Source organism: Podarcis bocagei (genome assembly GCF_964188305.1).
Source record: "Podarcis bocagei genome assembly, chromosome: 12".
NCBI classification, from domain to species: domain Eukaryota; kingdom Metazoa; phylum Chordata; class Lepidosauria; order Squamata; family Lacertidae; genus Podarcis; species Podarcis bocagei.
The window spans coordinates 1237481-1251179 of NC_138137.1; the positions used below are offsets into that span (position 1 = coordinate 1237481).

The 13699-nt window shown below is 43.6% G+C and overlaps 1 protein-coding gene across 6 annotated transcripts in view; it reads left to right on the forward strand.

The window, feature by feature from the left end:
• Positions 1-13699, forward strand: part of EZH2 (enhancer of zeste 2 polycomb repressive complex 2 subunit) — a 71663-nt gene that overhangs the window by 14281 nt on the left and 43683 nt on the right. For 2 of the 6 annotated variants that reach the window (XM_081165118.1, XM_081165122.1), the window contains 3 exons: positions 3401-3555; positions 6649-6777; positions 7044-7160. In XM_081165118.1, coding sequence (XP_081021244.1) covers positions 3409-3555; positions 6649-6777; positions 7044-7160 — 393 coding nt within the window. In that variant the 5' untranslated portion in view covers positions 3401-3408. Of the gene's footprint in view, positions 1-3396; positions 3556-6648; positions 6778-7043; positions 7161-13699 lie in introns of those variants that run through there. The other 4 variants (XM_081165120.1, XM_081165121.1, XM_081165117.1 and 1 more) reach the window with 4 other exon arrangements.

Sequence of the window (13699 nt, forward strand, 5' to 3'; positions counted from 1 at the left end):
GCAGCTTTGCAGTCTGTTCTGCAGTGTTAACTAATGTTCCGTAAAGGAACTTTTCCTTTTGTTTTTTACAGTGACGTTATTTCTTCTATAGAAGTAATACAGTACTAGAATTTCTGTGCTCTGAAAATTCATGCAGATGGTGTTTTCTTTCTTGAGCATGCAGTGAAGCTCCCTATGGCACAAAAATGTCTTTACTTGATGAAGAAGCTGCAGGACATGAAATGTATAGGAATTAAATTAGTCAAAAGGGACTGATAAAGATAAGAGGATTGGAATCTGTGCTGGTAACAGCCCAGGCCTGGACTTGTAGCCTTTTGATTTGGTTTGCATGATGTCTGGGATAGTCATGGGCTGTGTTTTGTCTTGGTTCAGTGTGAGAATGTTCAAGCCATTTGTTGCTTTTTTAGAGAAGGTCTTTGTAACTGACTTAAGTATTGACTGCTGTATACCAAATACATGCAGATAACAGCTTTGTAATTGTCTAGTTCCTTTTTAAGTTATTGGGGCAGTAAAGAGTTTCTGAATGTAGCATAATTGACTTCCTTCATTTTGGTTTGATACACTTTCTCTTTCTTAAACTTACTCATTTGTATATTTCTGCTCTTTGGGTTTATGTGATAATTGGATTCAGAATTAATTGCTGTTTTGCAGAACAATGCCAATTACAGTGGTGCGCCGCAAGACGAATGCCTCGCAAGACGAAAAACTCGCTAGACGAAAGGGTTTTCCGTTTTTTGAGTCGCTTCGCAAGACGAATTTCCCTTATGGGCTTGCTTCGCAAGACGAAACGTCTTGCGAGTTTGTTTCCTTTTTCTTTAAGCTGCTAAGCCGTTAATAGCCGCTAAGCCGTTAATAGCCGTGCTTCGCAAGACAAAAAACCACAAGACGAAGTGACTCGTGGAACAGATTAATTTCGTCTTGCGAGGCACCACTGTATTGTGCCATCCAAACCCGAGATCCATTGGAGGGGGTTAGGATACAGCAGAACTGGTTCTGTCCCAGATACCAGGAAGGGACCTTTGGGCCTCCGTGCCTCTCCAGAGGATGGGATAAACTGGCATCCTCAAGAATAGGCCTTTTTTGTACCAGATTGTGGTGGCTAAACCTGAGGTGGTCCTGTGTATTTGTGATGGGGGCCTGGATAAGGAGTGCAGCAGGAAATGGCACACAAATGCTGTTGAGAAGAATAGCACCCTGGGCATCCCCCGTTGGGGATTGCATGTTCGAGTGATGTAATAACACTGTGTGCTTGGGAGATCCAAGTGTGTTCAGGCATGCCATTCCAGGAGGCACTGAACAAGAAGGCACTCACACCTATCATGTCTTATGAGCCAGCGCACGGCAGTGGTGTTGGCACCCTTACAGAAGGGACACACTAATGGAGTGGGGAACACAGGTGGTGGATACTGGGGTTACTTCAAGCATAGTGGTCATGCCTCTTCTCCTTCAGTCTCTTTGTCCAGTTCCTGTTAATCCCATGCTGACCCAGAATGTCTATGACACTCAGCAGAATGCTGAGGTATCTGAAGAAGGTATCTGAAGAAGTGTGCATGCACACGAAAGCTCATACCAAGAACTAACTTAGTTGGTCTTTAAGGTGCTACTGGAAGGAATTTTTTTATTTTGACTGTGGCAGACCAACACGGCTACCTACCTGTAAGCAGAATGCTGGTGACCCATCTGCACCTGTGAGCATTGTGGTCCGGCAGAGGAAGCGGTGGAGGGTCTGAAAGCTGCCTGCCTGGTCTGCCCATCCATCCCTTTCCTCTTTTTATTTAGAGCTCCAACAGTGAAAGTGAGTTTCGTGCATGTCTGCTTGTGTTCCAGGGGTAGCCCCTGTGGGCACCCCGGCTTCTTTGTTGGGCACAGGGATGGTTCCCTGGACCCAGATTAGTAATGCCCCTTCCTTTGAACCCCTTGCAGGCACTCTTCCCATCGGCCCAGCAGCCTTTGTGAACATAGTGGCTGGGCTCCCTCTGGCTGCCTGCCTGCCTGCCTTCTCTGGCCACCCTCCCATAGCACACACCAATGCTGGTTCTCATACTGACCACAGATGCCTCAAGCAGCTGTGAGGCAGAACCTGAGTGGCCAGTGGTGGCTGTGGTAGAGTTGCACAGAGACATTGCGGTGGGGCTCTCCTCGCTGGGGGGGGGGGGGAAGGTGGTGGTGCCATGTCTGATGCTGCATAGCAACAAGGGTGCCAGAATGCCCCTGCTGAGCAGGCTGTGGAGCCAGGCAATAGTCCACATTTGCATAAGGCATTTTGTTTGCAGTAAAGGCTTGTTTTTTCATTGGCCCCTGTGAAGTGCCAGGTTTCCTTGGTCTGATGTGGGGATCATTGAGTGCTTTCGCTGCTTGCAGAGCCATGTGCATGAGTTCTGTGTGTGCTGATGGTTGGCCACGTGTGTTTTGAGTGAGGCAAGTGTTCCCATTAGGTGGTGTGTTTGGATTGGTTGGCAATGGCAGCATTGCTGTGAATGTCATGGGCCTGTGTTTGGGGCTTCTGCTGAGCTCTTAAGTTTTTAGCTGGCTTCAGATTCTTTTTTCTCTGGCAGAGTGCATGATTTTTTTTTTAGCAAAGTGGCCTGCTCAACTACAAGCTAAATACTAAAGGCCCTTGTATGTGTAATTGATATATCCGAATATTTTAAATTTCCTATAATTTAGACTTAAAAAGCATTAAGGCTTACTCAGCTCTGCAACCTTGTAAATTTCTGTTGTGCCTTTCTTTCTAACACAAGCTTCCATGGCAGCTATCAACATTTCTTCATCATAGTAAAAGAATGATCTACACAACTTAAAAATGATTTCTAATTGGGAGGCCCAGGCTAAGTTATCTTAGCACTGAGATCATCTCATGTTTAAGAGTGAGGACTGATGTTCATTATAACTCTGCTAATAACAGGTTCCTTTTCCCCACTCCTTGTGAGCACTCTGCATTTGTGACTAATGAATTGCTGGAGTTATTTGTCATGACCAGAAACTGCAATCTCTTATCAACACTCAACCCACATTTGTAAGATTTGCAGTGGTGAATCTAAGGAACGGAGCAGAAAACAGTGCCGCACACTGAACCTCAACCTAAATGTCAAGGATTATATCTTGATACCTCTGTGGTTTGTGGAACCCATACTATTAGAATGGAGTGGCAGCAAAGCCTAGACTTATTTACTACTAAGGCAGGGTTAAGGATAGGACTCTGGAGTATACTATCATTTGAATTTTCCAGCTGAAAAAGTAGCACTGTAATGTTGGAAATGAGTGCTGCAGACGGGCTATAGCCCGTTTCAGATATAGGCTCCGTTGCATGCATAAACAGACCCTTGGTGTTAGAATAGATATCAGCCACTTAGTAGGCCTGACTGTGTTTGATCATATATCTAGGTTCTGTTTCTTGCAGGGATAATCATGGGTCAGACCGGAAAGAAATCTGAGAAAGGACCAATTTGCTGGAGGAAGCGTGTAAAATCAGAATATATGCGACTTAGGCAACTCAAGAGATTCAGACGGGCAGATGAAGTAAAGGTAACTAAGACACCTAATCCCAATAATAAGGTATTAAGATGACTCTTTTTTTCAGTATGAATTTGTTTTTATACTGTAGTTTTGTAGTAAAATATTTTGCTTTTGACTTTCACCCTGTATTGGTTCTCATAAAAGGGCAACCATGAGAGCATTCAGCATTAAAATGAGGCTGTCCCTCCTTGAGTTTCAACAATTGCTCATGTCGTGATCTATTTAGTTCTGATGATACCCTGACTCTGGAATACCCTTCTAGGGAGCCTTAACCAGTGCTGACATTACAATTTTTTTAGAAGACCAGGTTTAAAAAGTTATTCCCTTGGGCATTTTAAATTGTTGTTATGGCCTCTGTTCTGCCTTTGTATCTCTGTTTTTGTTTTGTATTTTTATTGTCTCAGTCAGGAATTACTGTGAAAATAAGAAAGGGGGGGCACACACCAAATGTTATTCTTGCTCAGGGCACAATATTACCAACAATGTACCGTATTTTTCGCCCTATAGGACGCACTTTTTCCCCTCCAAAAATGAAGGGGAAATCTGGGTGCGTCCTATGGGGCGAATGCAGGCTTTTTCTGAAGCTTGGAGAGCGAGAGGGGTCGGTGCGCACCAACCCCTCTCGCCCTCCAGGCTTCAGGAACACATCCGCAGCCTAGGCAGCCCTACGGGAGGTCCGGCAGGGATGTCTAGGCTGCGGATAGCAGCCTGCCGCCCGGCGGGCGGGGCGCCCTGAAGCAGAGCGCCCCCCTCACCAGGCAGACATCCGCAGCGTGGGGAGCCTTGCCAGAGTTCCCGGCAAGGCTCCCCACGCTGCAGATAGCAGCCTGCCAGCCCCGCAGGGGGGGCGCCCTGATGCAGAGCGCCCCTCGTGCGGGGCAGACATCGGCCAGCCCCACAAGCTCGGGGGACAGCAGGGAGGCGCAGCGCCGCCATCCCGCTGTTCCTCAACCTGGTTCTGTTTCCCCGACCTGCTTTTGGGGGGGAAATAAAGGGAAACTTTTTCCCCCTTTATTTCCCCCCCCCCAAAAAAAACTAGGTGCGTCCTATGGGACGGAGCGTCCTATGGGGCGAAAAATACGGTACAACAATAAAAATACATTATAATTCTAATGCAACCGAATATCCCTCAAACATTGATAACATTGACTATTATTATTATTATTATTATTATTATTATTATTATTATTATTATTATTATTATTATTATTGCATCCCCTTGGCTCTGTGCCCTGTACAGGGGAGCTGCCTGCACAGCCCTAAATCCAGCACTGCCTGGAATCCATTTGAGCAAAGGGCAGTCTAGATATATTAAAAATAAGTAAATAAATAGCTGTTTTCCATTCAGTATTGTTGTCCCTTTTAGAAAGATTCATTTCTAATGCATTGGCATTAGAAAAAGTTATGCTTATATATGCAAAGTGCATAATATCTTACCAGCCTCAGTATAGAAATTGGATTTTTGCAACAGAGCAACTATACTCTAAAGAGCCCAATGGGATTTCTGGCTTTGAACAGTGGACACCCATGTCATATTGCAAACTACTTTTGAAAGTGTTGTCAATTTCTGAAGGGATCTGCTAAGTGGCACACAGGGCTGCTGTTTGAAAAACACAACCCCCAAGGAAATCTTGGGCTCATTGGCCAGCCCCGAATTATAATTGCCATATAATGCAAGTGGAGTAAGCAGAATGAATGGTATCCTGCAAAATTTAATTTAAAATATTATATTTGTTGAACACAAATTTAAGTAGCTTCTAAAGGTGATGCTTTATTAAAACAGCTTTCATCTTTTTGAACTGTTTATTCACTTTAATATTGTTTGGAAAGAACTGTACTCTGTAACTTTTCAGGACCTCTTTCCCATAGCATCAGTCAGCCCTCCTGTTGCCAGTTGCTCCTAGAAGTCTGGGAACATGGAGTGGCATCTGGCACAGTGTGAGGGCCTGCGCTCAGAAATCAAAGTTGTAGACAGTCCAATGCTCTAGGTGCCAACATGTGGTTCTTTAATCAATATCAAAAACAATAACCCTGATGGTAAGCTAATATTACCCATATATTGCCAGGGGTGTGGGCTGCGAGAGATGGTTGCCCAAAGCTGTCTGGAGAGATTCCTAGTTCATAAGTCATGTTCTTAAGCTCTTGACAACCATATCTCAGGAGTGCTCTGATGGTGTTTCCTGCTTGGCAGGGGGTTGGACTTGATGGCCCTTGTGGTCTCTTCCAACTCTATGATTCTATAATTCTATGATTCTATACATTACACTAGTTCACACCTGGTTTTGCTGTCTATAGCATTGACATAATGAAGTATGGTATTGTATGTGCATAGCTCTTGGTCCATCTTTATATGCTGCTTAGCAAGTCTTGTGATTGTCCATAGTAGAATGCCTAAATTAGTTTACCTCTTATTTTGTCAGATGCAATGAAAATATTCTAGTGGACTATTTTTGAGAAAAGGTGTGTCTGAAAATCAGTACGGGTCAAGAGTTCTTAAGCATCATTGTTTTGAGGACCTTGGGAACTTGCAGGGTGAAGGATAAGAGCCCAGTGCAAATAGTGCAAACCTCACGGTTCTGCGCATCTTGTTTTAAGCTCCTGGAGTCCAGCATTTTGCCATTATTTGCTTTTGAAGAATATATTAGTTGTTTTCTTTCATTTTTTATATTGTCAGAGACCATTTGAAAATATACTGTGGACCACAGTTTAAGCACTCTTAAGGTAGATGATAAAATACCCTTGCCTCCTGAAATATCTGGACAATAATGAAACCTCTAGCAGTTTTGACCAGCTGCATATGGCATAGTCATCCGAAGCTGCTTTATTCTGAGTCTGATCATTGGCCGTGGGTGTCAGGGCTGAACCGGGGGTCTTCTGTGTGCAAAGCATGTGCTCTGCCACTGAACTACAGTGAAGTCCAACTCCAGTGTTTCAGATGGGAGACTTTCCCAGTCCTGCTTGACAATGCTGGGGCTTGAATCTGAGACCTTCTGCACGCAAAGCAGATGTTCTGCTATGGAGCTATATCCCTTCCCTGTCTTTCACAGTCAGATGAGCATTGTTTTTAGATACCCAAATAACTTTACAAATGCTTGTGGGTTCTCGGTTCTTAAAACATTATTTTATTTCCAGAGCATGTTTAATTCTAATCGTCAGAAGATCCAGGAAAGAACAGAAATATTAAACCAAGAATGGAAACAACGCCGGATACAACCTGTGCACATCATGACTTCTGTGAGCTCATTGCGTGGGACCAGGGAGGTTGGTTAACATGATGTGTTTGCTTGAAATGTTGTTAGAAAGTACGCATTACCTTTACTATGTATGGTGTGCACCATACCTAAGGAACAACTCTATCTGAGTAAAAGCAAACATTTATAAGCACTTTTCAATGTTAGCATTTCTTTTTGAATTAAAACTGTTCACTTTATCCCTTCGAAATGCACACCTTTGTTTGTCAAGTCAGGTTTTTGCTGCTGTTTAAAAACAACGTACTACTAGGAGTGTAATTGTATCTCTTCTTCCAGTGTTCAGTCACCAGTGACTTAGATTTTCCAAAGCAAGTAATTCCCCTCAAGACTCTGAATGCTGTTGCTTCAGTACCCATAATGTACTCTTGGTCTCCCCTTCAGCAAAACTTTATGGTAAGTGAAATACGGGACTAAACCAACTGAAATGGAAACCAGCAAAAGAGTCTGCTGAATAATAGTTGATGCCGTCTTTCTAGTATAGTGTGACTCTGCAGTGCTACTATGCCCAATAATAGTTTTAATGGTTCAGCAAACCTCATTGTGTGTCAAATTGATTCCTGATAAAATTAATTTTATTATTTGCAAACGCTGGATTTTGCGGAAAGCATCTGAATAAAGCATTTGAGTAAAGTCACAGTGTCAGAATTCTTCTTCATGGATGAATAAATCTGGGCATTTCTGTTTGAGGAAATTTGTACAGAACTTGCACCAAACATTTAAGAAATGTAGGAAGTGTTAGCTACTCACTGATGCTTTATGGTCTTCAGAAGCTGATTCACAAAAGGACTCAGTTTTGGACAGATAATTTGGCATCCAATAGACAAGTCAGAGTAGCCAGAATAAAGAATTAAAATAGAAGAGTTGCATTGAACTGTGCTTCTCGGCTGATGGTATGGTTCGTAAGGTAGGTGGGAAGGGAAGCAATTTTCAGTGTCTTTCTCGCGGACTCTCCTTCATTAGAGGTTTTAAAGCAAAGGTTGGATGGCGATCTGTCATGGATACTTTATTTGAGATTCCGCCATTGCAGGGGGTCGAACTAGAAGACCCCCAGGGTCCCTTCCAGCTCTATAATAGCAGGTCACCTGAAGTCATTGTGATGTCAGGGGATTGGCAGATGACTCTTCCCACCAGTTAAAATTAGCCTGCAGAGGGTGAGAGAGGTAAGGATCTGGCCCACCAGCCTGATCCAATTCCCTTTCCCCACACCTTAAGAGGCATTTAAAAAGAATCATTAAGCCTATTTTTATTTGCTTTTATTTTCTGTTCGAAAAATAACACCTCCAACAATAAATAAATAAATCATCCATTAAAACTAAATCATCCATTAAACTAAACAGAAAAATTGAAGGGCAGTATGAAATGTGTAAATAAATTGCTGGCGTTACCATGTCAGTTGAGCAGCTTGCAATAGATAAAACTGATTTATAGAATTGCATTGACTGTAGCAGGTATATATTTTTTTGTTTAGAAGAAATAGGTAGGCCAAATGCACCCTTTTCTCTACATATACATTGGAACCTCGGTTTAAGAACAGGCCTGTTTACGAACGATTCAGTTTACAAACTTCGCAAAACCGGAAGTAGTGTCCCAGTTTGCGAACTTTACCTCGGTCTAAGGACAGAATCCGAATGGTGGAAGGGCAGCGCTGGCAGGAGGCCTCATCAGGGAAAGTGTTCCTCGGTTTAAGAACGGTTTCAGTTTAAGAATGGACTTCTGGAACGAATTAAGTTCGTAAACCGAGGTACCACTGTATAGAGAAAATTTATTTGAAAAAAGGTAGTAGCACAAAAAATAGTATAGTCACAAAATAAATATTTTATGCAACATTTTCAGCAAGGGCATTCCTTAATAGACTTCTGCCTTGTGGGATCTACTTTTTTTTTTTGCCAGAACCTATATAGAGAAAAAAGAAATACATTTAGAATTAAATATTTCTGTGTCCAGGTATTTGTTTTGTGTGCAGGAACTAAACTGAGCTCCGTCATCCCAAGCAAAAATTCACTTCTGGTTACCCCTAGCTAGCAGTATAATTTAGAGCAGGGAGACTTCAGTTGGGAGTCCTTGCTAATCTTTGCAGATTACCTACAGATCTATAAATAAATTCCAATCTACCTTCTGCCCACCCCTCCCTAAATAAATAGGTTTTTAAAAGTATTGTTTAACTATGATTTTATGTATTCATACACGCGTGCACACACACACATTTGATTATAAAATACAATATGCCTTTTATGTCTTAATATGAGTACAGAGCTGTTTAATCTATGCAAATGATTAACTACAGAAGGTCACTCTTCCCTCATAAATGCACAGGAACATACACAGAAATGCTGTTACATGAGCTTCTGCCTCACATGGTGACTGTATACTGCATATGACTACTGTAATGCGCATAACTATGGCATTTGGAAAAAAATTTCCACTGAAATGTCTGCTAAAGAAATTGCTATGGCCCTTTGTGTATATTCTACAAGATCACTCCTGACTACACCCCTTGCAATGACCTGGATGTCCCTCCTGCACTTTTGTAGGGTCACAAAGTATGAACTGTGCAATAGTTTAGCTTACCAAACAGTTCATTACAGTGAATGCTCATTGCACAGCAATTTCTACCACAAGCCTAAAGGAAAACGAGTAAAGACCATTTAGACCATTGCCCAATCCAGAATCTAGCATGTGTGCTGGCCTCTTCGTTTCAATGGAAAAGTCACATGCATGTCTATAAAGGAATGTGCAGTTGGCTTTGCTGATTCACAGAATCACAGAATCACAGAATCATAGAGTTGGAAGAGACCACAAGGGCCATCGAGTCCAACCCCCTGCCAAGCAGGAAACACCATCAGAGCACTCCTGACATATGGCTGTCAAGCCTCTGCTTAAAGACCTCCAAAGTAGGAGACTCCACCACACTCCTTGGCAGCAAATTCCACTGTCGAACAGCTCTTACTGTCAGGAAGTTCTTCCTAATGTTTAGGTGGAATCTTCTTTCTTGTAGTTTGGATCCATTGCTCCGTGTCCGCTTCTCTGGAGCAGCAGAAAACAACCTTTCTCCCTCCTCTATGTGACATCCTTTTATATATTTGAACATGGCTATCATATCACCCCTTAACCTCCTCTTCTCCAGGCTAAACATGCCCAGCTCCCTTAGCCGTTCCTCATAAGGCATCGTTTCCAGGCCTTTGACCATTTTGGTTGCCCTCCTCTGGACACGTTCCAGTTTGTCAGTGTCCTTCTTGAACTGTGGTGCCCAGAACTGGACACAGTACTCCAGGTGAGGTCTGACCAGAGCAGAATACAGTGGCACTATTACTTCCCTTGATCTAGATGCTATACTCCTATTGATGCAGCCCAGAATTGCATTGGCTTTTTTAGCTGCCGCGTCACACTGTTGGCTCATGTCAAGTTTGTGGTCAACCAAGACTCCTAGATCCTTTTCACATGTACTGCTCTCAAGCCAGGTGTCCCCCATCTTGTATTTGTGCCTCTCATTTTTTTTGCCCAAGTGCAATACTTTACATTTCTCCCTGTTAAAATTCATTTTGTTTGTTTTTGCCCAGTTCTCTAATCTGTCAAGGTCGTTTTGAAGTGTGATCCTGTCCTCTGGGGTGTTAGCCACCCCTCCCAGTTTGGTGTCATCTGCAAATTTGATCAGGATGCCCTTGAGTCCATCATCCAAGTCGTTGATAAAGATGTTGAATAAGACCGGGCCCAAGACAGAACCCTGTGGCACCCCACTAGTCACTCTTCTCCAGGATGAAGAGGAACCATTGATGAGCACCCTTTGGGTTCGGTCAGTCAGCCAGTTACAAATCCACTGAGTGGTAGCATAGTCAAGACCGCATTTTACCAGCTTCTTTACAAGAATATCATGGGGCACCTTGTCAAATGCCTTACTGAAATCAAGGTAGGCTATATCCACTGAGTTCCCTTCATCTACCAGGCTTGTAATTCTGTCAAAAAATGAGATCAGGTTAGTCTGACATGACTTATTTTTCAGAAATCCATGCTGACTATTGGTGATCACAGCATTCCTTTCTAGGTGCTCACAGACTGTTTGCTTAATGATCTGCTCCAGAATCTTCCCTGCTATTGATGTCAGACTGACTGGGCGGTAATTATTTGGGTCCTCTCTTTTCCCCTTTTTGAAAATAGGGACAACATTTGCCCTCCTCCAGTCTGCCGGGACTTCGCCTGTTCTCCAGGATTTCTCGAAGATGACTGCCAGTGGTTCTGAGATCACATCTGCCAGTTCTTTTAATACTCTTGGATGCAGTTCATCTGGCCCTGGAGACTTGAATACTTCTAAACTAGCCAAATATTCTTGTACTGTCTCCTTAGTTATTCTGGGCTGTGTTTCCTTTGCTGAATCATTTGCTCCAAATTCTTCAGGTCGGGCATTGTTTTCTTTATCGGAGAAGACTGAGGCAAAGAAGGCATTGAGGAGTTCAGCCCTTTCTGTGTCCCCTGTTTGCATTTCACCATCTTCTCCTCTGAGTGACCCCACTGTTTCTTTGTTCTTCCTTTTGCTACGAACATACCCATAAAAGCCTTTTTTGTTGCTTTTAACCTCTCTAGCAAGCCTGAGTTCATTCTGTGCTTTAGCTTTTCTGACTTTGTGTCTACACGTGCTGGCTATTTGTTTGAATTCCTCTTTGGTGGTTTCCCCCCTTTTCCATTTTTTGTACACATCCTTTTTAAATCTTAATTCAGTTAAAAGTTCTTTAGATAGCCACCCTGGCTTCTTTAGGCACCTTCCATGTTTCCGTCTCATTGGTATTGCCTGACGTTGTGCTTTTACTATCTCCCTCTTAACAAACTCCCAGCCATCATGAACTCCCTTTCCTTTTAGTATTGCTGTCCATGGGATCTCACCCAGCACTTCCCTAAGTTTTATGAAGTCGGCTTTCTTAAAGTCAAGAAATTGAGTCCTAGTATGCTTGGCTGCTCCTTTCCGCTGTATAGTAAACTTCAGAAGAGCATGATCACTCGCGCCTAATGATCCTTCCACTTCTACCCCACTAACCAGGTCATCAACATTGGTTAGGACCAGATCTAAAATGGCTGTTCCTCTTGTTGCCTCTCCCACCCTCTGGACAATGAAGTTGTCTGCAAGGCCAGTGAGGAATCTGTTTGACCTTATGCTCTTGGCTGAGTTTGACGTCCAACAAATATCCGGGTAATTGAAGTCCCCCATTACTACTATCTCCCTTCCTTTTGCATGCTTGGCCATCTGTTCCAGGAAGGCATCATCTATGTCCTCCGTTTGGCTTGGGGATCTATAGTAAACTCCCACAATGAGGTCTCTGTTATTCTTCTCTCCCTTAATTTTGACCCAAATGCTCTCACATTGGCTTTGAGGTTCTAAATCTTGGATCTCTTCACAGGTATACACATCCCTGACATATAACGCCACTCCTCCTCCTTTCTTGTCTGGTCTGTTTCTCTGAAATAGATTGTATCCCCCCATTATTACATTCCAATCGTGGGACTTATCCCACCAGGTTTCAGTGATGCCTATTATGTCATATTTAGTTTGCTGTACCAAGAGCTCAAGCTCATCTTGTTTATTTCCCATGCTTTGCGCATTAGTGTACAGACATTGAAGTCCATTAATCATTCCCCCGTGTCTCTTATTTAAGGATTTTTTCCTCCCACCACTAGGTCCACGTGCTGTTTGCTCCATTTGGTCTATGACATTTGGATGATCATCTTCATTAATTGATAGACTCCTACCTTCAGGAGCACTGTCTCCCTCCCCCACATTAGTCAGTTTAAAGCCCTCCTGATGAGATTTCTGAGATTTTTGGCAAAAACATTCCTCCCAACCGTTGTGAGGTGCAGCCCATCACTTGCCAGAAGTCCATCTTCAAGAAACTGCAGTCCGTGATCTAAGAATCCAAACCGTTCCTGTTTACACCATTTGCGAAGCCAGCTGTTCACTTCCACTATTTTCCCCTCTCTCCCTGGGCCACGTCGTTCAACTGGGAGGACAGACGAGATGACAATTTGTGCATTTAGTTGCTTCAATTTCCTGCCGAGAGCCTCGTAGTCTCTTTTGATCTTCTGGAGGCTATTGCTTGCAGTGTCATTGGTTCCCACATGAACCAAGAGGAAGGGGTATTTGTCAGTGGGTTTTATGATTCCTTGCAGTCGTTCAGTTACATCTTGGATCTTAGCCCCGGGGAGACAGCACACTTCCCGAGACATCTTGTCAGGCCCACAGATCACTGCTTCTGTTCCCCTCAGTAGGGAATCCCCTATCACCACTACACGCCTCCTCTTGGGTTTGGTCGGGGTTCTTCCGTGAGCTGTCCGTTCCAAGGTCGCCTGCACATTCCCTGAGGACTGACTTTGCTGCTCGTCTTCATATACCTGATCGACTGTAATGAGGGAGAGATCCTCAAATGGAGTCTGCTCTTCGTCTTCCATGCTAGGGGAGAGGACCTCAAAGCGATTGTGTATTTCTAAACAATCAGAGTGAACCCTGGGCCTCCTACTTCTTTGAGTCACGTTTCTCCATATATCTGGCTCCTGTGTTGATGAACTAGCCTCCTTCTCAGGGGAGTCCCCTGTCTCCTCCTTGGTGGGGACGGTGTGCTCTGTTGCTTCCAAGAAGAGCTCCAGCTCTCTAATTCTTTGGAGCGTAGCTACACGTTCCTCCAGTTGCTGGACTTTGTCTTTTAAAAGGGCAATCAACATGCAATTGCTGCAGGTGAAGCTGCCTGCAACCTTTGGCAAGATGGCAAACATTGCGCAGGAATCGCAGGCGACTGCAGCTGTTCCCTCCCCTTCCATCTTGAGATCGTGTTGTTGGGGGTGGCTACAGAGGTCCTCCATCATAAAAAGCTTGAAGACAGGACAAATAACTTCGCCCACAAAAAAAAACCTAGGTCTCCCCCAACAAACGTTTGAGACTAGCTCCCCTAAATCTA